The sequence below is a fragment of the Furipterus horrens genome, unplaced genomic scaffold, assembly GCF_987537825.1.
Source record: "Furipterus horrens unplaced genomic scaffold, mFurHor1.1.pri manual_scaffold_8, whole genome shotgun sequence".
Classification (NCBI taxonomy): Eukaryota; Metazoa; Chordata; class Mammalia; order Chiroptera; family Furipteridae; genus Furipterus; species Furipterus horrens.
The window spans coordinates 92,606,846-92,633,105 of record NW_028327178.1 but is presented as its reverse complement, the minus strand read 5'-3'; the positions used below and the strand labels follow the sequence as shown (position 1 = coordinate 92,633,105).

Here is a 26,260-nt window from a genome sequence, read left to right as displayed (position 1 = left end):
GCCACTTTGTTGGCCTGCAGTCTCCAAGAAGCTTGACAGCCACAATGATGATCCTAATTCAGCACTTTCCAATTGAGGGCATTTAGTCCTAACAAGAAAAATAGCTTGTTCATATGACAAATTAGTAGCAGAGCAGAGGCTAAACTTACTGCTGATTCATTGTTTCTTTTTCATTACATCATTCTATTACCTTTGCCATTCCCTAGAGTTACCATACACACCCTCCATTTGTCTGTCTGTCTCACAGACCTTTTCTGACCTTTTTCTCTTAAGGTCAGTTCCAGTGTCTAGCATAGTTCTTAGTACGTAATAGGCCTTCATCAGATGTTACTGAATGAGTAAGTGAAATCACAGTCTACTCCTAACCACATTTTCTAGTCAGTTCTCTATTGCTCCCTTGCCTGATAAACTAATTAATGCTAAATTGTTAATGGTTGCTAATAAGGTAATGGTTTAAGGTCTCATAACATTTGCATGTTAATTAGGGCTTTCTGTAAAATCATGCATTCAGAAAAAGGAGTGATTGCAGTAGCACTGTGAGGAGCTCTTGGGTTGATGCCCCTCACTCTGTGTCCTCCTACAAAGTAGGCGGCCATTTGCTCCTTTCTCCTGTGGGTTTAACCCCTCACGGCGCACTACCAGAGGACAGTGGCTCTGCTAAGCCCTGGAAGCTGAGGGGTCAGATCTGGGTTACAGTAGAGCCAGACAATGATCGCAAATGCCCTGGATGTGCTGCACCTCTGGATCCAGTGGTGAGGCAGTTACAGTACCCGTCTTCCCTGTTGTTTCCCTGAAATGCTGGGTGAATGACCCTGTGGGGTTGGTTAGAACTGAAGGGGCCTAGCTAGAAATGAGGGACGTCTTTCTCCCTGGACACAGACCACAGTGTGGTGACTACCAGAGGGAAGGGGGGATGTGGACAGGTAGAAGAGGGTAAGCAGGGGATAAATGCTGACAGAAGGAGACTCAACTTCGGATGGTGAACACACAATACAGTATATAGGGGAGGTATTATAGAATTGCACACTTGAAACTTACATCTTCCATCACATGTCCTTGGTTCTGTCCCTGAGCAGTTTCTGCTACTTTCACATCAGTGCTGCCTGCTTTGGGCAGCAGCAGGTTCCAACCTATCCCCACATCTGCACTCCATAGCTGCGGGCAGTTCGCATCCTAAGGACCTTGAATGACAGGATAAGGACGATTGCAATCAATCATCATTTAACATTCTGTACATTTTATTTTGCTTATTGTGTCCCTTCCCCGGTTCCTAGAATGTAAGCTCCAGGACATTAGGATATCTTCTCTTTACTGGTGGAGTCTCAGCCCCTAGAACAGTGCTTGGTGCATGATTAGCTCTGAATGTACATTTGTTGAATGATGGGGGCATTATTTAACTTCTTTTCTTCCAGGCCTAGTGGCATTATTCATTTGTATGGCTGTATTAAGGATGGTTTAACTCATTTCATTTATTTATTCAAGAATTGTTTATGTCCCTCTACCAATGCTAATCTCTAAATGCTGTTGGTAGAGAGTACACCAGAGAGAAGTGATCTTACAGGGATTACAATCTAGTTTATGCAAAGAAGAGAAATGAAGTTGACTCTCTCCTAGGTTAAGTTCCAAACTAAACAGATGAGGAAATAAAGTATGAATTCACCTGCTTTTGTTTGTTTGTTTGTTTTGCTTTGTTTTTTTCTGCAGGCTTCCTAGAGAAACTGGCCCAGGGCAGGGCTGAGAGTGATGGCACGATTGTGTAGGAGACTAGGCAGCCCCGAGGTGCTGAAGCGAGGGGCGGAGACTGCCAGGCCTGTGTCACAGGTGGAGGACTGGGTTGCGTTTATAAACTCCTTCCCAAGGCAGCATCACAGTGATTGAGGGTGCTTGGCCACTGAAGCCAGACTTTTGGGGTTTAGATTCATTTCAGCCATGAGATCTCGGGTAAGGTCCTTAAAGTCTGTTTCTTAGTTTCCTCTCTGTAAAAGAGGGTTAGCTATAGTGCCCACCTCATCTTACAGCAACTCTTTGGACAGTGCTTGAAGGCGAGATAGATGTTTGCTGCCATTAATTTTATCACTTACTGTTAAGCATTTTTGTCTCACATGATAATGTAAAAAGAAAAAGGAAAGGCAGTTTTGTGTGACTTTCATGGAAAAACTGAGACTTAGAAATTTGTCTTTTCGGAGTCAGAAGTGGGGAAGTGGAGCCTTCGAGTCCAGAATTTACTTAGGTTTCAGAAAATTTTTTAGGTCCAAATGGGACTTGAATACAAATCACTAGAGAGATCATCTCTAACAGATACACCATTCTAATCGAGGTTCTCTTTTTCCTTTAGATAAAATGCTTACCCTTTTAAGAACATTTTACTGAAAAGAGGACAAAAAGAATGGTCTATTGACATGGGCCACACTCAGAGCTCATGAGGCCAAGCATCTGTTCCACTTTCAGGGAGTATCTGAACGTGACTCCTTGCCTCTCACTCTTGGCCTCCTTATTACTGAAGCAAAAATGGTCCTATTGCTCCTACTCAAAATCCAGGCTCAGCCATTCATTCTCAGGATACTTCTGTAGGACTCTGTATGCTGTTAACTGAATGGCAATTCTGTTTGAGCCTTAAAATAAAGGAATGTTGGGCTAGGAATCAGAAGACCTTATTTCTGTCAATATCTCAAGCATCTCTGAGCTTAAGTGGTAATTGTGAGAGCCCCCTGACCTTTCTGAGCCTTTGTGTCTTTGTCTCTGCTGCAGAAAACAGACTCTCAGATTACCACAGGGTCAGTATTTTGGAAATTGTATGGTTCTGAACAGGAAGCAATAAAGAAACTACAGTGAAACACAAGCATTTTATAACCCATGGAGAACAATGAAAATATCCACTTTACTCTTTGGGCCTGTGGACTTTGGTCTGACCTCCCCTGCCCAGCTAAAGTCTCCAGTTAACACGTGTGCTTCAGTTCATGAGAGTGACCCAGCTCTTCTGTTCCCTTACTTCAGAGAGAGAGAAGGCAGGGCTATTTGATGAAAGGGGTAGGAATCTCAAGATCAGGAAAGGGCTAGGTTTCAGATTCTTTGAGGAAATGTTGCTGTCCAGGCAAAATGCTATCTATCTTGGAATCGCTGAGTGGGAGAGGACTCTGGCTGGGGTCAGTGAGCTCAGTGTTGCCTCTAGGTTGTTCAGCTCCTCAGCACCCAGGACAGGTGACAGTGCCCAGGCTCCATTAGCAAAGAACTCACTAACTAACCTGTTAATTTTCCGTTTTCAGTTGTTTGGCCTGTATATCTGTGCATTTGAGTTGTCCGGTGTTGATGGGGAACACCCATCCTGTAATTTTCCACTGTCCCCAGTCTGCCTAAATTTAATAGAAAATAATTTGAAAAGCATAGTTGTGCCTACAGCTTTTCTGCATTCATAAATGTAGTCATGAGATCCAGGGTGCAGTTGGGAGCTTGCAAGTGTCTCTGGAAAGCTAAGGTGTGCCAGTTAGTCTTCTTGCTGCCTGTAGTCAGGTCTCACGGCTGCAGGTAGAATAGAGAGGTCCCAGAGGAGTGATGTCCCCTGACACGTAGTGAGCAAATTACTGGGAAAGGGGCTCAGACTCCTAGGCTGTGGTGCACTATATTCCTGCTCCGCTGGAGACGCCTACTGGGCTCAATCTAAATACACATCTTGCTCATATTACATCTTGTCCAAGTAAGATTTTCCATTACCGCATCATAGAAGACATTGAGGGCACAGTGATTGCTAAAACCCTCCAAGACTGGTTGTCTACGCTTAGCGCTGTCACGGCCACAGAGTCATCAGCTTACGATTACATGTAACTGCTGCTGCATTCTTTCTTCAGCTGACATTCAGTGAGGTCTCATGCTGTGCAGGTCATGGCCTTACCTTTTCTCCTCCACGTCCACTTGATAATCTGATCCTGTTGGCCTGCTATAGATATTTCTCTTGAAAACATGTCTTCCTGTTACTCCTCTGGCCACTTAAGTTAATTCAGTTTCACCAGCTCCCACCTGAGCCATGGCAACAGCCTCCTCTGGTATTCCTGCCTCTGCTTTACTTTTTGGAAATAAATATGTCCATGAAACTTCCCTGTGCTTGGAACTCACTGTCTTTCCTTCATGTGGTATTTAAGTCCATTTACAATCAAAAGCAAACCACCTTTCCAGCTCAACCTTTGCTTCTTCCCATCATGATCTCTTTGTTACAAATGTTCCTCCGAAAGTGCTATACTGTTCACCTCTTGGTGCCTTTGTATACACCATTCTTTCCATCTAAAAAGTTCTAATTCCTGTTTATCATTTAATACCCAGTATAATAAATATTGCCTCATCCCTGAAGCCTTTCAGGCCGCAGACTCAGCATTGCCATTTTTTACATAGAGTGCACTAAGTGTTTTAATCATTTGTGTGTGGTGTGTCTTTCACATGAGGTCACTAACTTCCCAAGGACAGGTGTTGTGTATTACTTATCTTTTACCTCCAGTGTGTACCACAATGTCTAGCATATAGTAGGCCCTCAATATATGCTTATTGAACGTGTAAAAAGCAATGCAGAATTCTGTACCGTTTATGGTCAGTCTAGCAAGGAACATAAATTACTTTGTGATACTACTGCTCAGAATGGGATAAGTATTATAAGAGTGGCTTCAAGTCACAGATTGAAATGCTTGTGGAAGAAGAACCATTTGTATTTGGAATTTTCTTTTATTGTGGTAAAATATACATAATATTTATCATTTTTACCATTTTAAGTAGACAGTTTCGTGGCATTAAATACATTCACAATGTCATGTAACAATAACCACTGTCTATCCCCAAAACTTTTTTATCATTCCTAATAATTCATACCCATTAAATAACACCCCCATTTCTACTCTTCCCAGCCCCTAGTAACCTCTGTTCTACTTTGTCTCTATGAATTTGCCTATCCTGGGTACCTCATATAATTGAGGTTACAGTATCTGTCCTTGTGTGCCTGACTGACTTCTCTAAGCATAATATTTTTAAGGTCCATCTATGTTGTAGCATATATCAAAAATTCCTTTTTATGGCTGGATAATATTCCATTCTATGTATATAACACATGTTGTTTATCCATTTATCTCTTGATGAACACTTTGGTTGTTTCCGCCTTTTGTCTTTCGTAAATAATGCTGTTATAAACATTGATGTACATATATCTGTTCCAGTCTGTCACCTTTCAATTCTTGTAGATATATACTTAGGGGTGAAATTACTGAAATGGTCAGAGTAGTTCTGTGTTTAACCTTTTGAGAAATAACCAAACTTTTCCACAGCAGCTATACCATTTTACATTCTCCCCAGAAATGCACGAGGGTTCTATTTTTTTCTACATCCTCACCAACACTTATTTCCCTTTACTTAAAAAAAATACACATATAGCCACTTAGCATAATTTTCTCAAGTTTCATCCATGCTGTAGCAAAAGGTAGGACTTCTTTCTGCTGCATAGTACTCCATTGTGTAAATGTACCACAGGTTTTTGATCCACTCATCCACTGATGGGCACTTAGGCCATTTCTATCACTTGGCTATTGTAAATAGCGCTGCTATGAACATAGGGGTGCACAGGTTCTTTTGAATCGGTGTTTCAGGATTCTTTGGGTATAATCCTAGCAATGGAATCACTGGATCAAAAGACAGTTATATTTTTAGTTTTTTGAGGAAATTTCATACGATTTCCATACTGGTTGCAGTAGTCTGCATTACCACCAACAGTGCAAATGCACTACCGTTCCCTTTTCTCCACATCCTCGCCAGCACTTGTTGTTTGTTGACTTGTTAAGGATGACCATTCTGACTGGTATGCTAAGTGAAATAAGCCAGGAGTGAAAGATAAATATCGTATGTTCTCACCTACTACAGGAAACTAATGAACAAAACAAACAAACAAGCAAAATAGAACCAGAGACATGTAAACAGGGAACAGACTAACAGTGACCAAAGGGAAGGGGGAAAGAAAGGGAAGGGTCTAGTCAAGGAACTAATATGAATGACCCATGAACATGGATAAGTAAATGGGGATGGACTGTGGGAGAGGAGGGAGATGGGTGGAGCAGGGGAAAAATGGGACAACTGTAATAGAAAAACAATAAAAAATAAATTAAAAAAAATATATGTATATAGCCATTCTAGTCGGTGAGAATGGCATTATCCTTTGCTTATACTTAAGTTAACTGTTTTGCTAAGTGGTTCTACCTTTATTATTGGCCATTAGTAAACAAAGATAAATAAAACTATTTTTCACTTTCCAAATCTTATATTTAACAACAGAAAACCAACACCTGACTAAAACTCCTTCCTCTGGGACTTGTTAGCAGGGCATAAGCTCTTTCTTAAACTTAGAAATGTGAGTAGAAAGGCACTTTTTAGAAAGTTTCCTAATTATTCTTCCATAGCATTTGTGATAGAGGAGGCAAGGATCAAAGGCCTGTTAATGTTTAACCTATTCACGTCAGAGTTAGTTGCCTCTTATCTTGTTGGAGAGACCCATGACTGAGAAAAACTCAGTGGTCTTAACCTTTGTAATCTCAGAGTTTTTTCTCTGTTCAGTCAGTAGCTCTCCTTTTTACTTCAAACTGTATATAAATCTTTTTACTCCAAATCTAGAACTCTTACAGGGAGTAGTAATGGAACAAAAGGTGGTCTTGAAACTTATTTCATGGAAGAGATTGGTTTGAGAGGCATGTGGGGTTTCAGAGGCCACGTGAGGACAGACTGAAAGGGCAGGAGTTGGGCTTCCGCCACTGGAGTTGTTTGAAAACCATCAAGACCACAGCAGTATGTACACAAACTTGCTCAACATCTCCCCAAATCCTTGGACCCAGGGACCTTTCTTGAAATTTGTAAAAGTGCATGGGTATCAATAACATAAGAGGTAATTATGATAGGAAATATTATATTGATTCATTCTGCAGACATGCTGAGCAGTGTACCATCTTTGCCCTCAAGGAGCTCATAGTCTAATGCGGTAGGAAAGAGGGGGTGCAGCCTATAAACAGATTATTAAAATACTACAATTAATCTTCCTTGTGAAATATTAAAAACCATGTGAAGGCAAAAGCAGCAAGCTTTGGAGAACTTGAATGGCTTCACAGAAAATGAGGTGATGCCTTTTCTATAAAGGGACATAATAACACCCCCTTTTTAGGATTATTGTGAGATAACACATATAAAGCTTTTAATAATACAATTGCTGGCACATGGTAGGCATTCAACAAATGTTAACTCATGTTATATTATTTTGGAGAGGTTTTATTGAATTGATGAATGACAGTATACCCATTGATTGCAAAAAACAGATTGGTTTCTGCTAAGTTAAGCAAACAGGGGAATGTATTATAGGGTAATAAGGGCACTGAATTGAAAGGAGAGTTTAACAATAGGCCTCAGATAGGAAAGATACAAGGAAGTTTTGGGATCCTAGTATTGGTGACATAACTTAATATAGTCTCTTTGGGATAATCCAACTTCAGATGCCTTTTATCTTTTGATGTCTCTACTCAGAAGTGAGAGTCTGATTAGGTTAGTTTGGACTGTGTGCCCACCTCTGTGATGAGGGTACAGGATTCTAGGATCAGCAGCCTGCCAACTCATACAGAGTTGGGGAGTAGGTTCCAGCCCTAAGGAAGGGATGCAGAGAAAGTAAGTATCAGAGTACCTTCAAGATCTACTGATCCCATTGAGGCTGATGATGGATACAACCAGGCTGACCCATGAAGGAGCCTCTGGGTGTTTCTGTTGTCCATAGAATCTTGAATGCCCTAGTTTGTGATCAGTGCCAACCCAATGTAACCATACCTATCTGACATCTTTCATTGACATTTCTCTGGTTTTCCATGTTTATTTGTAAGTATGGTAGCAAAAACAAAGATCTTGACTATTACAATAATAGATGAAAAACAACTTTTTGACCTTTGTATATGTCATTTCTTTTAATATGTTTAATTATGATTACCTTTTCACATTTCTCATTTATTTGCTCATGATCAGGGATTAGCTCTGGGAGTTTATTATGCCTACCTAGTCAAACCCTTTTACATCCTTTGATCATCTGTCCATCTATCTCTCTATCTCGGTATGCTACTGTGCACTTACCTTGTTGAATCACATATTGTTTCTAGGATAATTTTCCAACAATTCAGATTTTTACTCTTGTTTTCCAAAGTATTGAAATGAGTAATTTTAGCCTTTTGCTTGTGTGACTTTCCATTTCTGATATGACTCAGCAGAAGAAGAAAGGTGTGACAGTATAGAGAAGACACTAGATTTACGGACTGGCTGTCCGAGAAGTTCCAGCACTGTTGCAAGCAGGGTGTGACTTTGGAGTAAGTCACTTAACATTTTTGCCTTCCTTGCTTGTTTATAGAATTGAGACAAAAATAGCAGTTAGTCTGTGAGTTCCTGTAGTACAAGATGTGATTGTGAGCCACAAGATCATATACATCATATCAAATCAAATTCAGTGTATGCTCATTGTATAACTACCACTGTCATAGTTATTATCAGTGCGTATTTTTAGCGGAGGCCCTCAGAAATGTTTCCTTTAAAGCTTTGTGCCATCAGTGCTATTGTTAAAACAGCAACTCTTTCAAGCCTGAGTTGACCCCTCTAAATGGAGTATGTATGCATGAGACTTGTCATACGGGATACAATCAGAAATGAGAGTAGATTATAGCTATCTTCCTTTTATCTGTGTGTTCTAGTATAGAAGAAAATTAAATTGGTGTGATAGTTTGATCTTCCCAGGACCTTAATGTACCTTATCAGCTTCTTTTCAAGGTGATTACAGACTTAGATGTGTGTGAATGCCTTGTCAAGTGGGTAAATGACTGCAATTTTTAAGGACAGCTGTCTCTTGACTGCTATTTTCCAAGCTGAGGAAAGGACTCCTATACTTTGTGACCATTCAGAAATTAAGGCTGTTGGTTCTGCATTTGTCTGCTGATCATGTAGCATCTCTGATACCCACATTCTGACATTCACACATGCACACACATACATTTAGAGCTAGTTTTGTTTGTTGTATTTTGTGATCATTGCTAAAAAACCCTCAGTCATAAAGCAAGTGAATTGACTTATGTACACACATGTGTATTTGGCCTCTCCATGTCCTTTTTCTGTCTATTCTCACCTGTTTCTGTGTATCTCACAAATATTGCACACTGAGCTAACTTCTACCATTAAATTTAGATCGGATGATGTTCGGTGCACATAGCCTATTGCCATGCAATGACGGTGGCCCATGGTGCTGATAATGAAAAGCATTGCTGATGGCATTCCTGGCTACTAGAGAGATGACTAAACCTGACCTGCAGTCTTCGCACTGCATTTTAACCCTTTGATGAGTTTGATATATTCCTTATGCTTCAGTCAGCAACCCTAGCCACCCTTTATCATTCATTCATTCTGCTATTAGCAACTTTGCCTCAAGCTAGTAGCCTTAAAGTTAATTATCACCATCATTCTCATCAGTTCTTGTGTTGTTCACACCAACCTTCTTCCATTCTCCCCTCCCACACCATCGTTACACTGTTTCGCCCGCAGTTTTTCCAGAAGTGAGACTTAGCTATACTAGATGTGTCTGGCCACTGACGACCCGTCTGCTGGCTCATGTCTACCTACCATTGGAATCGGGATTCTTTGAGTTGTGTTTACCCAAGGCCATATTAACACTCACTAGCCCTGCCTCTACAGACAGCCTGAAGTGTAGAGCACAGGAACAAGCAGCCGTGTCATTTATGGTGTCAGATTGCTGTGTATTCTAATCTTGACCCACTGTTTCCTGGCTGTGTAACCTTTAACTTTCCTAAACCTGCTTCCTTTTCTCTAAACTGAGGATAGTAACAGTACCCATCTCACAGCGTTGTTGGGGAGGGTTAAATAAAGCCCTTAGCATATTGCTTGGCACATGGTAAACAGTGAATTATGGGGCCTGTTTCTGGACTCAAATGTCTTCTGTGGCACCTGCAGACTAGGGAGAGAGGTGGCTTTATAGAAGATATAATTTGTAAGCTGAGTCATAGAGAATAAGGAGTTAGCACCCCAGTGGGTAAAAAAAGGAGGATTCCCAGCAGCAGTTTGCTTAAGAGCTATAAGAGCACATGACATGTTTGTGGAAATTGCTCATAGTTTACTCTTAACTGATGGATGAGCTAAAAGGGGGTGGCAAGAGGAGGTGAGGCAGGAAAAACTACCAAGAACAGATCACAAAGAACCTCACAGAGCTCATGGAGGAGTTTAAACTTGATCTTCCATCAGTCCCCCCATCTACATAATCAAGTTTCTCTGTTAATCAGTCACATGAACGTCTTTAACAGCAAAACAGGGGAAAGAGGGCAGTGAATTGGCCTCAAATGAACTGGCATCTCTTTAAAGCTAATATTCCTCCTCAAGAATACTACATTAATTAAACATGTGCCTTGGAAGATTCATTATTGCTTTACTTGTGTTCCCTGTTGGTTGTCTCATTCATTAATCTGCTGATTAGTAACCCTGAACTCTTGCATCCCCCTTCCTTCTTTGCATTCCCTTTTTAATATACTATGCTGTTCCCCCAGGACGTAAACTCCAGGACCCGTCTCTGGCCTGCTCATGTTTGTTTTCTTTGCCCCTTGTGCCTGCCTCTGCTATAACATTTGTAGTATGTGTTAAGTAATCCTTAAGGTAACATTTTTATTATGTCATAAAAAGTGCATGGCAAATATATTATAACTCATGGACTTTGTTTAAAAATGAACGGATAATTTATTGAGTGTGTTACATGAGCCTTGCTCCCCTCCCCATTTCAGCTGAGACTTGCTGCTCATTTAGCCTTGCCTCCTATTCAGCGCTCCCACCCTGTGACATGCTGGGAAAGCACACCCGTGGTTGGCTAGAAATGACATCATAGTTTATGTACTCAATAAAAATTTAATTAAGTCATTACAGGAATTGCAGTCATCATTTAACCCTCTGATTTCTTCTGTTTAGTTTATTATTAAACATTCAGTAATACCAGTCACCAAATCCTGATGGCTTATAAAATATCTGCATGAATTTTAATAGCTTAAATAAATGGGAAAATATGAGTAACTGATATAAAAGGAACGTTTTCCTTGTGGTGGTGCTGTATGTATGGGTTTTTATAGAAAGCAGAGCATTATGGAGGAAAAAAAGAAGAAGCAAAGCATTATGGAAAGGATAAGCATTTAACAAGAAAACGGCCCAGTGCTATCTGGGAGGAGCTTCTCCATCTGTGTAGCATGGACAGGGTGCTCCATATAGAACGATCTGGCAGTGGGGACACAGGCTGCACACCAGCAAACAGAAGCTTACATGAGAGAATAAAATCCCAACAGAGGTTCACCAGAGGGAATATCCAGCTCCCCTGGGCTGCTGGGCTGGCTTGAAGGGCCCAGTGGGCTGAGTCCAGTAGTTAGGAAGCTGTTCTCACTTACTCTCACCTGTTGCCTGCATATCATGTGTCTGCACTGATCGAGCTTCCACCCTCTTCCAGGAAGGGTCCTTTTCATGATCTAATCCAGCATGGGTGATGATATCTGAAAACCATTTCTAGCTGAGGCAGCTTGCCATTTCTCAGCTAGAGGTGAAGGGGAGAGGCAGCTTACGGGTCACTGGAGTTAGGATATAGGACATAGAGGCAGAAGAGCCTTGCTAATAAGGAATTCCACTTGCTGGGTAATAGCCAGCCAGAATGCAGGTGCATCCCAAGAGGAGAAAGTGTGTTTATATATAAACAGACCTTGCTGGAAAGCGAGAACCGAGGTTTGCAGGTTAATGTGTTGATCTCTGGAAATGCCCTGCAGATGGTGAAATAGGAAAAAGCATCCATCCAGAAATCAGGTCTTATAACACTAACTTGAGGTGTGACCTTGGACAAGTGTCTTCTCCTTTTTGGGTCTCAGTTTACCATTTCCTCAAAGGCATTGAGCTAGGTGATTTCTGAGGGCCCTTCCAGCTCCAAAGCCTACTGGTTGGATGCAGCACATGAACCAGGCTCCTTCTTTCATGTTTGACATCTCTGATGTCCGTTTATGGCTCTGGCTCTTCTTGCACAATTAAGGAAACAACTAGTATGGGAGCAGGGAGAGCTCTCAAACAGGTGTCAGCAGGTCTGGGTTGTAGTCCCATCCGCACATCACAGAAGGAATTCAATCTAGCTCTGGCTGGTTTCTTGACTCCTTTTACTATAGTCCCTTCTAGAAGATGATGTGGTAGAAGGAAGTTTGGCAGTATTTGTTTCTGAAATTTCAGAAACATGTAAGGTACTCAGCAGCAAAATAAGGAAACAAACAAATGGGTACCACTTCATAGAACATGCTGTACGAGGCAGTCAGGCCCTTGTAAGGATTTAGTCATCAGCATGCCAGTCTTAAACCCTGCTCGGGGCCAGGCCCTGGACTGGGTATTGGGGGTGCTGAGGTAGTCAGAGTTCCTCACGACCTTTGAGTAGCTCATAGACCAGGGAGAGAGACAGGTACATAAGCAACTCGAAACCATGTTGTGCACCCAGGGGAAGAAGTGTGGACAGAGAGCTCTGGAAACAAAGGATGGATGGCTAATTTGGCCTGGGTTGAAGGTGGGGTAGAAAGGTCATGGATTGTACTACCAGCCTGCATCCAATCCTACATTTTCCAGTCTTGAGCTGCACAATTCTTGTTTCCTTTTTGAAAATCATTCATGGCTATAAAGTATTAGAGCTGATTTTAGTTCTGTGCAAACAAACCAAAAGGTATTACGCATAATTCCTTGAATTTACAGAGCACTTCGTAATTTACTAAAGCTTTCAGCATACATTGTTGAATTAGTGAATGAATACATGCTAATTCATTTGCTCTTCAAGGATATTTAAATGACAAGGAAATAGACTCAAAGGTACTTGACTTACCCAAGATCACATCCTGTGTATACAGCAGAATTATGACTTGAACCCAGATTTCTTGATTAATTCCTTCACTGTTCTTCTTTGCCCTTCTTCAGAGACCAGTTATAAACCACAAGATTAAATCACTCAGTGATTGATTTATGATCCAAAGTAACATTATCCTCCTGAAGGCAGAAACATGATGGAATGGGAGGCACATGGACTTTGAAATCAGCTTTATCACTAATTTGTGGTGGGACCTAGGGCAAGTCACTTCACCTGTCTGAGCCTCAGTTCTCCGTGTCTATAAAAACATGACTATAACACATCCACCTCTCCGAGTACCGGTGACAATTAGAGGAGATGGTGTCCATAAAGTACCTGACCCTTAACCAGTACTCAGTAACTGATGGTGAGCATGGTCATGGTCAGGGCTGTTAAGCGAATCTTATTCTCCATATTAAGTTCCACATGACTTTTGGCGGTTTCTGAAACCTGTCAGCTTAAATATTTAATGAGTCCTTCCTGTGTATTACACTGGGCTTACTGGTGGGATTCCAGAGAAGAATGAAGGCTGGATCCTGCTCTTGAGCATACGTCCAGAGGTCTGGAGGTCAGAGTTTTACCCTGTTGAAGACTTTCAGTGAACTTCACTCTAGGCCCTGAAGGCTCTCCTGGTCATTCTCTGAGAGGATTCCTAGCAGGGTCTCAACAGTCTCACTGGAATTGCATTTCTAAAATAGTCTTTTAATATTAACCATTCTAGCACTTCCGCCCGTCATATTCTTTGCTTCTCTCCATGGCCTCAGAGTCCCCCCTTACTCCCCAGCATCTCCGAAACCTGCCTCTCTCCCTTCTGTTCCCACATCTGTCACTTCCTCCTTCTGTCCTTTCACCACAACAGGCTTTTTCTAATGATCCTGAAGACATTCCTGACCTGGACCCAACATGTCTTACCATTCACTCCTCTTGTCACTCCCTGAATGTTCCTACCTGCCTTGGCACCTTTGCACACATTGTTCTCTGTCTAGAATGTCATCTCTTCTCCCCCTTCCTCTCTTCTGTCAGACAACTCCTCCTCCGAGGTCCACTTAAATGTTACCTCCTAGAGAACTCTTTTCCAGTCCCCCAAGCAGAGATCATTTGTACCAAAATTCACTTATGGCTCATCATAAATAACATGTTGCAGGATAATTACAGCTGAGCCTTAACTATCTGACACTGAACCCCTGTGCAGTTGAAAATCCATGTATAACTTTTGACTCCCCAAAACTTAATGACCCTCTGTATCCATGGGGGATTGGTTCCAGGACCCCCTGGGGATACCAGATCTGTGGGTGCTCAAGTCCCCTATATAAGGTGATATAGATCAATACGTAACAGTTGGCCCTCCTCAGCCACAGACTTCCAGCTGTGGGTGGAAAACAGTTCAGGTTCTTATTGGGAAAAAGGTCCATGTATAAGTGGACCCACACAGCTCAAACCCGTGTTGTTCCAGGGTCAACTGTAGTTTTTACATGTCTGTTTTCCCACACTAGACTGTGCTCTTCCAGTCGAGAAGCTGATTCTTCTACTTTGTGTTCATAGGATCTAGCACAAAGCCTGACACATATTTCGGGCTCACTTCATTAAACTGCACTATTGCTTTGTGTAATTTGGCATCAAAACCTAAAAGAAGCCGTCAGACTGGGGGAAATCATGACAGGTCAGGGAAATGGGGTGAACCGGCAGTGTGACCCATTAGGGGACCCTCTCTCTTTGTTCTAAGAGTGTATGACAGCTAAAACCAAAGATCCTACTTTTTGGTTTGTTCCTTTCTTTCATACTTTTGTTTTTGTGATTTTGTTTCTTGTAGGTTAATCCCTATATCCTGAAGAAGAACCTGATAGTTATGACAAATAATTTCTATGCAGCAATCTTGGGATATGATGAGGTAAGATCATTTGCGAAGCCTCAGGCAGAACAGTGGCTTCCCCCACCAAAGGCCTGTGACGAGAACCTCTGAGGGACGGTTCAGTGGCCGTCATGACCTGTTATTATGGCTCAAGTGTTGATTTCCTCATCTTCGTTGGCAACTAGAAAGGATGGGTCACAGTTTGCCTGTGCTTGGGAAAGAGCTCTGTATAATATGGGCAAACCATTTGGCTAGTTGGTGCCGATCGCATGCCTGGGGGAGCTGGATGGGGCGACTAAGGCAAACCAGTCCCTCTCAGCCCCAGATGCCCCCAGAGAGAGGAAGACGAACACACATAGGGAGTACCATCTGCCAGACAAATGGCACACTTTTTCCTCTTTGATTATAAAAGCAGTACGTACTCATTTTAAAAATTCATAAAACTATACATAAATGTTGGGAGTGGAAAATAGAAGGCCCCTTTCCTGTCCTGCCCACTTCCCTGCCCCAGGGGAAAACAGTTAAGTCAATTGGGTGTCCTTCCAGGTGTCATCTGGGCATACACAAGCACCATGTATTTATCTTCTTTATGCAAATGAAATCACACTACACACACTATTCTACAACTTGCTTTTTTCACTGAACAATATATTTGGGCATTCCTCCACATCAGAACATTTAGCTCTATCTCATTTTTTTTATTATAAAATATACATAATATAAAAATGTAACTATTTTAACCATTTTTAAGTGTACATTTTCATCACATTAAGTACATTCACATTGCTGAGCAGCAGTCACCACCGTCCATCTCCAGGATTTTTCCATCTTCCCAAACTGAAACTCTGCACCCACAAAACACCATTCTCCCATTCTCCCCACCCCACCCCACCGCACCCCACCCCCACCCCCTGGAAACCACCATTCTGCTTTCTGTCTCTGTATTGCTGACTGCTCTGAATACCTCATGTAAGTGGAATCATATAGTTTTTGTCCTTTGGTGTCTGGCTTATTTCACTTGGCATAATGTCTTCAAGGTTCATGCATGTTGTAGCATCTGGCTCATCTTTTCCCCCGAACTGTTGTTATGGAAATTTCAAGCACACAGAAAAGTTAAAAGAATGGTATAATGAATACCTGTGTGCACACTGCCAGGATTCACCATACCTCATCTTTTTGAATAAGCCATGTGCTTTTATGTTCACTTTGTGGTTACCTCCAGCTCTAATGTAAGCATCACTGCTTCTGGGAAATGGTCCCAGAACTTCCCCAGGCTCAGCTCATTGTGCCCTCCCTGGACTCCACAGCTGGGGCTACATTAGTGTTACCTGTAGTCCTGGCTGGGTAGGGGTTTCTTCTGGGTAGTGGCAGTGTCTCCTGTGTTTGCATTTCTATTGGCTAGCATGGTGCCTGGCTTGGGGCAGGTAGAGAGTGAGGAAGGGAGGAAATGCATAAAAGGTTGAAAGTAAGAGACTAGAGTTCAGGCTGGACGAAGTGTTATCAGCCTAAAGATAATAATTAAAGCCAGGAGATAAGCTTACAGAAAAATTATGTTAAATGACTTGCTTAGGGTCATAGGACGACTTAAAATTGAGGTTTCCTGATTCCTCCAGTCCACCAGATAGCCTCAATTATAAGAGCAATTTAGACTGCACACCACACGCAGCATCACTTTAAGGCGAACTCTCTGGGAGTGGGTGGGAGTTGAGAAACACTGATTGTATCTACACATTAGTTGTTAAATGAGATACATTCTGATTTCAGAGACCTTACAGTGTATAAAAGACTGAAGCTTAGAATTGAAGAAATATAATTCTCTTTCTGTTAGCATTTGTTTGAAGTCTTTGTAGCAGGTGGCTCAGTTGATTCCTTTCACCAATATTATTAAAGAAATTCTGAATTGTAACTCTTCTCTGTCCCCCATCCCAGGCCATCCTGGAAGAGCCATCTTACAATCATGCCTGGTCACAGGAGTTACCTGGAGTGCTTTTTTGCTTTTGTTTTTTTAACCCTTACCCGAGGATGTTTTATTGATTTTAGAGAGAGGAAGGGAGGGAGGGAGAGAGGAAGATTTATGTGAGAGAGAAGCATTGATTGGTTGCCTCCTGTACACACCCCTACCAGGGGTCAAACCCACAACCTTTTTGGTATAAGGGGTGATGCTCCAACCAACTGAGCCACCCAGCCAGGGCACCTGGGGTGCTTTTTAAATTTGATTCTTGCCCTGACTGGTGTGGCTCAGTTGGTTGGGCATCGTTCCTCAAAGCAAATGTCACTGGTATTATTCCCAGTCAGGGCACATGCCTGGGTTGCAGGTTCCATCCCCGGTCAGGGCACATATGAGAGGCAACTGATCAATGTTTCTGTCCCTGTCTTTCTCCCTCCCTTCCCCTCTCTCTAAAAAATAAATAAATAAAATAAAAAAATAATGATTCTTGAGCACCTCTTTGAAGATTCCAGTTCAGTAGGAGTGATGCCTGGTATTTCAACATGTACCCCAGGTCACACTTAAGAGTGGGAAAGTTTGAGAAATATACTAATCACCTGAGACACTTTTTAGAAATACCAATATTGGGCCCTGTCCCCCAGAAGTTCTGACTTAACTGGTGTGGGTAGGCATCTACAATTGTAAAAGTGCCCTAGGTAATTTTAATGTGCAATTCCAAAACAGTTTTTCTTAGGTGTTAATGTGCAAGTCAAATTCAGGTGGTGACTTAGGTCTGGGGTGAGGCCTGAGATGCTGCATTGCTAACCAGCTGTCTGCAGACCACACTGGGAGTCATAAGGTTCAACTAGCCATAGGCAGCTATTTTGATTTAAGTTCATTAAAATAAAATAAAAAATTTAGTTCCTCAGTTGCACTAGCTACACTTCAGGTGCTCAGTACTGTGTGTGGGTGGTGGCGACTACAGTGGACCGTGCTGTCGAACGTTTCCGTCCTCACGGGAATTTCAGCTGGACAGTATTTACTGATGCACCCTTTTCCTAGACTCTTGCTTGGATTGGGCCCCCACCCTGGGCACTTTTGGAACCTTCCTGTTTGCTACTACATTTGGTTCAAAGGAACTTCAGGCCTTTTGTGAACCATCCCTGTTGTAACATGTTCTAGCCACACTTACCTCCCATTTCTGGCCAGTGGGAGGCCATTTGCCTCACTGCCCCACAGCCATCCTGTGCCTGATCGAGGCTCTTCTGGACAGCCAGGTGGAGGGGGCAGTAGCTGAGACTGTCAGCTTTGGCCCTGTGGGCCTGGTGCAAAGCCTGGCACCTTGTAGGCACCCCTTCTATAAGTGTTTAGTAAACTAAAATTATTCTCTCTTGCTTAGAATGTCCTGTAGTTCTCCATATAGTCTTCATTCCTAAAGGCCCCGCTTCTCCACAAAGCTTTCCCTGGCCTCTCTAGGTCTCTGTCTTTTACTCTGAATTTCAATATCCATCCATCTGTTAATTTAACAGGTATTTATTTAGTGCCTACCATGTGTGATGCACTGGGAATATACTGGTGAATAAAAAACAAACATGGTCTGGTTCTTTCCCACTTATTTACTATCTCCCCATTACCTTCTGATGAGGAGATAAGCAGTAAACAAGTAAACAAATAAGTACCTGATTACAAATAGAGTACAGTGATCGAGAATAATGGGGAATGCACTTACTGTGGGGAAGGTCTCTGAGGAGTTATCATAGAAGCTAAGACTCAATAATGGGGAGCCAGCCATGAACAGAGTATTTACACCTCAGAGCCTGTCTTCCTATGCAGGTTAGCATTTGTTCATTCCCCGGGATTTAAGACTGTTTGATGTGTACTAGCTTTGTCCCTTCAGCTAAATTGCAAGCTGCCTGTGAGCTGCGACCATATTGCTCAGATTGTATTTCTAGCATCATGCTAAGCATATCGTGGTATCAAATCAGTCTTCATTGAATGAGTCTTTGCTACTCTAAACCCTTAATTATCACCAGGGCCCTCTACTTCCAGGACAGTCCCTTTTGGCTTCCTCTCAGTCACTCTAGACCTAGGTATTTTCATTTCCTGAAGGATTCTTTTTTCTGTTGGAGGGAAAACAAGTAAGTACCCTAGTAGATTGTGGGAAAATTGCTATGCAATTTTGGTCCCAAGGCACCCTTTCTCCCTGCTTCCTTGGTTTGAAATTTACACTCTCACAGAGCAGTCTCTCATTTGTTTTCACTGATTTACTAGCAGAATGGTGGAACGAAGGCTGAAGTTGGGTTTGTAGATTATTTAACCATTTTTTTAAAAGATTTTATTTATTATTTTAAAGAGGGGGAGGGAGGGCGAAAGAGAGAGAAACAGAATGTAGGGACCTGGCCCGCAACCCAGGCATATGCCCTGACTGGGAATTGAACCAACAACCCTCTGGTTCTCAGGTTGGCACTCAGTCCACTGAGCCACACCAGCCAGGGATATTTAACCATTTTTATTGTACTTCCACTCTCTGCCAGGTATTGCATCCTAACTAGAGCTAGTCAGACACTGGCCCCTGACCTCACCAGTGCATTCTGGTCCTAGTTCTACCACCAATTAGCTAGATAACTCTAAGCCTCAGTGTGCTCTTCTTTCAAATGGGAACAATAATATCTGCTCTTCTTGGCGTCCATAGTCATTAGGAACCAGGTGTGAGAGGGAACTCTGGAGTAGTCAAGCTGTTATCACCGTTAATCTGAGTCTTGAGACATCCTTTTCCTTTTGACAGTTCAGGAACTGATTATGGGTTTGCCCCTTCCCAGCCATCTCACCCACGCCAAGGCTGTCCGTTGGCAGCAGGCCATGGCTCCCAGGCATTTGCTGTCCTGTGTCTGTGCTCACTCTCCAAGTCCTCATAACACCCGCTTGCACTCCTCCTCCCTCCCATGTAGCACAGGTGGGTAGCTGCCAGCAGCACTCCGGCATGTGCCCAGGGCACTTCAGACACAGGCAGGCTGTTGTGTTAGCAAATGACTTGGAAAACGGTGATGTGCCTGAGCTTGTCCTTGGCTCCTGTCCCCATCTACCGGAAGAAGCTGGTTTTCCTGATGCAGCCATTGTGCCAGGATAGTCTCTTAAGTGGTGGAATTCTAGGGGTGTTTAGCAGGGTCATTTGGAATAGGTGGACTATTTTTCTACCAAACTGTCATACTGGACATGGCTTTTTCTGGCAGCAGACCTGAAGCCAGACCTCATATACTGCTCCAGTGGGTCAGCCCACAACATAAGTCAAATAAATGGTCGTGGGTCTTTGTGTAATGATTTACCACTTATAGGGTCTTTCATGACCATGATCTCTCTTTTTTTTTTTAGAGAGAGGAAGGGAGAAAGAGAGGGAGAGTCACATCTATTAGTTGCCTCTTACACGCCTCCAACTAGGGACCTGGCCTGCAACTCAGGCATGTGCCCTGACCGGGAATTGAACTGGCAGCCTTTCGGGTCACAGGCCAGCGCTCAACCCACTAAACCACACCAGCCAGGGCATCATGGCCATGATCTCTTAATTCTTATAACAACTCTGTGGGATAGGTATCACTGGCTTGTTTAGCCAATGAGAAACTGAGGCTCAGGAAGGGCTGGTAGCTTTCCAAAGGCCACACAGCCATCAAATGACAGAGCTGTCGATTGAACTCAAGTGGTCTGACCCCCAGATCCCACTGTTGTTTCAACTGTTATCCACAGCTGCCTGCCAAACAAAGCTCCTAATCTTTATATGTGACATATTACACTTGACAAAATGTCTTTACATCTGTGTTTATAATTCAAAGATGCTATGAGAAGGGCAAGTACTTTCATCTGTTTTATAGTTGAGGAGTTGGAGACTCAGGTTTAGTGAATTGCCCGCCATCTCTGAGCTTGGCAGTGGCAGAGCTAGGACTTGATCCAGCTCTCTAACTCCCGGTCAGCACTGTGTCTGGTTCCACACACTACCTTGGCACCTGGACAGAGCAACCTCTCAGGGCCTTTCCGTTTAGTCACCCTTACCTCAGGAAGCAAGACCCTCCCTCTCTTCCCTTAGAGGTCCAGGCTAGAAAGTGGCCCCAGTCCACGTCCCAGCTGCTGATTAGCCTCTGTGATATTTGGACTTCCCAACAGAGGTCTCCTCTGTGCCAGGAGAGACGACGTTAGGCGCACACACACACAGGCTCTGAGCAGTCCCTCTGTGACCCATGGTAATCCTGCTGAACAGCCCGTTTCTCTACTCAGACAGGGGCTGGGCCAGCCATGGCCAGTGTCAAGCTGGGTGACACTGAGGCCAAGGTGTTTAGTTCCCTTCCCCTAAGGGCCGGCTGCCTTGCAGATACATGTCCTTGGACCAGGAGAGAAGGTGTGGTCCTCACCCATCTCTGTTCCTGGGGAAAAATACACCCTTTTGTTATTTGGATCCCAATCCTGTGGACAGCAGTGGAATCACTGCTGAGTAGAGGGAGCTGCGGCTTGGGTGGGTGGGGCTGTCAGACCAACGTGAGCTCCATCTCTGCATCAGCCTTAGCCAGTCACTCAGCCCTCTGGTTTCTATGTTCCTTCTCTGTGTGAAAATGAAGAGTTTGGACCAGATACTCTCTGAGGACCCACGTAGCTTCCGCGTTTGCCATGGTGTCTACAATGTCCTTCTGAGCCGATTCTGTTGTTACTAGCATATGCACAGCATCCCCAGCTTTTGTATCGTGGCTCTTCCATACTCCCTGGGAGATTAGTTCTGGTACTCTGTGTCCCAGGGGCTCCTTTCAGATGACCACGGGCTGGCTGCTGCCCTCTGGAGGACGTTCTTCAACCAGAAATGTGAAGACCCTCGGCAGCTTGAACTGTTGGTGGAGTATGTGAGGAAACAGGTGAGTAGCCGCTCCCCTTCCCTCCCGAGTCTCACGGAAAGCAGGTCCATCCTGAGGTCTGTCAGTGCTGGACTGCCAGGGGACCATGAGAAGCTGAGGTCCCGGAGGCCAGTCTGAGGGAAGTCTGGCTGCATCATGTCAGCAGGGGGCACCGATGGAGAGCACTTGCTCCAGCATGAGCTGGGCCAGGCGCTGGGGAATGGGAGGAGGAACAAAGGCACCGAGCAGTCTCCTGCTTTTAGAACCTTTTAGTCATTCATTCACTGCATGTTTTATTATCTTCTGTGTGCCAAGTGCTGTGCACACACAGCTCTGTAAAGCCTGGGCATGGGGTACAGTGCAGCCACCCACTGTAGCCCCTTCTGTACCCACTTTGAGCCCCAGGATTTATGTTTTCTGCTCCTGATCTCTAGAAGGACTGGGCTCTGGGCAGCATTCTGTAGACATCCCTCAAGATCCTTCCCTACTTTGCAGTCAAGTAGGGTCCCCCCACTTCATTCCTCAGTGCTCTGGCTCTCCAGGGCTCCCTGACACCCCAGCTTCTAGGGGAAAGCTACATAGAGAATTTACTCCTTGATCCCTGCCCCCTGGTCTTACACTTATGGGAGACCCTTTATAGATAAGTGAGCTGAGTAGCAGGGGAGAGGAACATAGAGGCTTTCCCAGGGTCTCCCAGTGAGCAGGCCTGCGCAGCTGGCCTGGAACCCCAACTGGTGATTCATGTAGCAGCTAGAGGCCTCAGCTGCTGCAGACAGCTCATCAGCTCAGGCTGTCCCATGAGTCACACCTTTGCTTCCTGGGCCTAGCCCCTGGAGCTGGAGGGGCCTCGCCCTATAGTAATTCTCTTGTTCACCTGCGTCCGTGGCCTTCAAGCCTCCCACAGCCAGAAAGCGAAAGGCCAGGCCCCAGCTCTGGGGGAGAAGGTGGCCAGTAGGACCATTTTGTTGATTGCTGGAAAAACCACATACTGAGGCTTTTAAGACCCAAAGGGTAGAGAACCCCTGAAACCAGGACTTCTGTGTGACCGTTCTTCAAATCTGCCAGAGCCAGAGAGAAGGCATTATGGCCAGAGGGCCCCACCCACAGAGAATTCTGAGACTCCTACTATTCACTGGACTCGCCCTCAGCCAGGAGTAGCAATTGGCAAAGCAAATGCTATGTTTTCTGAGAGACCAGCCCAACTTTTCCTTCTGCTATGCTGCGCTTATGCCAGGGGCCATGACAAGGGCACAGCCGGGACCTCTCTGAGGGTCCTAAGGAAGGGGCTGCTACACTAATGCTCCTAGAAGAAGTCCCATATTGCCCCAGTGACGGGGCTCTTAGGGAAGCGTGGAGCTTTGATGGGGACCCAGTTCTGTCACCCACCATTTTGAGCACCTACTGTGCCAGGCACTCTGCTCAGAAAGCAGAGATTAATGAATCCTAGTCCTGCCCTCAAGGAGGTGGCTCTGGGTTTGGTGAGGAAGCCAATTAAGCACAAGGCTGCCCCTGGAATAAGTTAGTCTGTGAGGTGACACAGGTAGGAACAAAGAAAGAAGAGACTAAGTCTGACCGAGGGGACCAGGGAAGACCAGGAAGCTGGGGCCTGAGCCAACTCCGGTCCTGCACCATGCAGCTAGTTGGTGTGGTAGATGGGCCTGAGAGCCTCACAGCTTCTGTTGAGACGTTCATCCCAGGAGGAGGGCACAGGGTGGCCTTAGGGAGAGAATTGGAGTCATTGGAGAGAGGAGTGTATTTGGGGGATGGTAAGGGGCTGTGATCTCCTTGCCCTGGGGGCAGCAGGACATGTAAAATCTTGGCCTGAGGTAATGTGAGAGACTGGGGTTCAAAGGTCAGCAGCCTGAGGTCCAACAACAGAAATGGAGGAATTCTTGGAAGAGGGAGATGATCCAAGGCCTACGATGAGGCCTCTGGACTCCTGCCCCTCCCCTACCCCCCAAATTGCCTTCTTATCCCTAAATGGAGTCCCATCTTTATAAATCCTGCTCCAAGCCTGCTCTCACCCTAGTTTTTGCCTGGCCACTTGAAAGCATTTCTCATTCTTTGCTTTCCTTGTTAGCAGCAGCCTGGGGAATCCTCCCAGAGACTGCCTTATCTTCTGAGACTCAGCCACTCCTTAGGTCCCCTGCTTCTTGCCTGACCATAGCCCCCTGCAGCCGCTCCTGTTCTCCATCACAGGTGCCTCCTCTCCACAGAGCTGGGTGGGGATAAACTGCCCCCCACCCCAGCCATCCCAGAGGGATGAAGCTGGGGCCCACTGACCAGAATTAGGGCCAACGAACTATGGGGTCAGAGCCTAGTAGTGGACAGTAGAGTCATACATAGTTTTAAAAAAAGTACAGTCTATCATTTCATCTTGTCATAAGTCCTGTGAGGTCCACATCATTATCTCCTTTCTCAGACAAGGGGGCTTAAATCTCAGAGATGGGAATTAATTGGCTCACCTTGAGTACCATTCACTGCTACTCTGAACAGACACACAGACACACACCCCTGCCCTAAGGACATGTCTCCCTGATACATCCTCCCTAGAAAGTTATTTCAGTCCAGAACATCAGGGCGTGTGTGTCTTTTCGAAGGCATGATGGGGAATTCCGTAAAGCCTTCCCAGCCAGCTTCCCAGTGACCTTAAGTGAAAATAATCTGGGAGATCAGAGACCCCCCTGGCCTGAGATCTGGGATGGTCAGAAGTTCCTTCATGCCCACCCTTCCTCTACTTTGCACTATGCCACCTCACATCTATCCTGCCCTGAACCTTTCCTGTTTCCTGTCCACCCGCTTGCAGATTCAGTACCTGGACTCCATGAACGGTGAGGATCTGCTTCTGACAGGGGAGGTGAGCTGGCGCCCTCTAGTGGAGAAGAATCCTCAGAGCGTCCTGAAGCCCCATTCCCCAGTTTATAATGACGAGGGTCTTTGATGGACTGGTCCTTCAGAGCAGCTGGCTGGCTGGCCTTGAAGAACCACCAGGAGAGAGGTGCCTCTTTGGCCCAGGACCCTGAGGAAAGTGGCCTGAACTGACCTATGAACAGCATCTGTCAAATACCTTGCCCCATTTGTGTTGATTTTCCTCTTAGTGTGCCCAGGAATCTGATCTGGTGGGAGAGGCTCTACCGGGGTGCCCTGTCCCTCAAGAGAAGGCCTGGGCAAGAGCTCCCCAGCACACACATTCGCCGTGGGCCCTCCAGCAACCTTGCGATTGACAGCTTTACCAAAAGGCTGCAGAGGAGATGGGCTATGTTAAAAGGGGACACCGCCCCATGGGCCCACTGTGGCCTAGGGGCAGTTTGCAGTGCTGCTGAGTCAAGACGGGTAACCAAACTCTGTCCCCTGGCTTGGTGCTGTGGGGTTGAGTTGGTCATTAAAAGAAATAGAATTAACTTTCCCATGATTCTTCTTTATTCCAGAGTCTTTTAGAAACTAATCTGAGGTTGCGGTTTGCTCTAAGCCACGGAGCACCCTCTAGCTCAGAGACAGGAGCAGGGAGAGTGGGTCAGGAGGGTCTCTGCTACTGCTTTTGCCTCCAGTTCATGGAGATGTCACTGTTCTGGCCAAGCCACTGCCTGCCAGGCCCTGTGCTCTGGGGCCCCAGAGGCCTCTGATGGCCAAGCGCTTATCATATCCCAAGTCATTTAGAAGGAGGCGAGGGTCCTTTTGTTACCCTCCAGTGAACCAGGTGAGGAACATGCTGTCTCTACTCTCTTGGTTCCCCCGCTTATGAGATATTGGGGCAAAGAGGAGAGCATTCTTCCTGGCTTTGTTGTACCATCGCAGGACCCAGCCCCGTGCCCAGCTTTCTGTGCTCCTCCCAACCTCTGCAGTGTGTGCTTCAGAGCCACCTTGATCTGAGCACTTGAGGACCGGTCCCCTCCCCTCTGAGTATGGGTCATCTCTTGGGGGATTTTCTTTACATTGAAAAAAGGGGGCGGGGAACCATACTGCCCCTCCTTCCCCCCATCAAACTTCCTTCATTTAACTTGCTATAAAATGAGTCATATAAAGAAACTCTATATGGGTGAGGTATATCCCACTTCTATGAAAACATTACAAATCAAACCGCCTTCTCTGAGTTTATTTAAGATGCTTTTGTTGTGAGCGGAGCTCTAGAGTGAAGCCTCCTCTGTGTATGTGAGATAATAACACCTTGTAACTCATTACAGCTGGGCACTATTTACATAAACCAGAGCTGAGCCAGGCAGGAATTTGCTGATTAATTTATTTTTAATGGAGTGAAGTATACCATGCACCAAAATAAACTTTACTGTGTGTACCTAACTGCTCCTGGAATGGATGGAAAAATTAATGGAACAGATTTTGGCTCCCAACTCTACACATTAATTCATATATAAAAGTTATTTGAGCCTTAACCCATTTGCTGCCCACAGCAGCTCCTCAGTCACAGACCCCAGTCCAGCTACCGGGCTTGCTTTAGAATCATGGAATCTCTGATTTGGAAGGAACTTTAAAGGTCCATCAGTCCAGCCCTGGTTCAGAACTTGACTCCCTTTCTCAACTTCCCAGTTGGCCTATGTTCATACAGGCTCTATATGAATACCTGCAGCAGGAGGTGGTCTGGGCCTCGAAGTCAAGTCCTGTCTTCATGAGGAATCATCAGACACCGCATGTAACTTGTATATGATGCTGCGTTTCAGAGGGCCAGATCA

At 44.6% G+C, this 26,260-nt stretch overlaps 1 protein-coding gene across 1 annotated transcript in view; it reads left to right on the top strand.

Moving 5' to 3' along the window:
* The window catches only part of UQCC1 (ubiquinol-cytochrome c reductase complex assembly factor 1), a 95,315-nt gene extending 70,339 nt beyond the window's left edge, over positions 1–24,976 (top strand). Inside the window, exons 8-10 of the mRNA XM_090286309.1 lie at positions 14,742–14,819; positions 21,483–21,596; positions 24,382–24,976. Of these exons, the coding sequence (XP_090142435.1) occupies positions 14,742–14,819; positions 21,483–21,596; positions 24,382–24,516 (327 nt within the window). The 3' untranslated portion in view covers positions 24,517–24,976. The remainder of the gene's footprint in view (positions 1–14,741; positions 14,820–21,482; positions 21,597–24,381) is intronic.
* Positions 24,977–26,260: the final 1,284 nt, after the last annotated feature.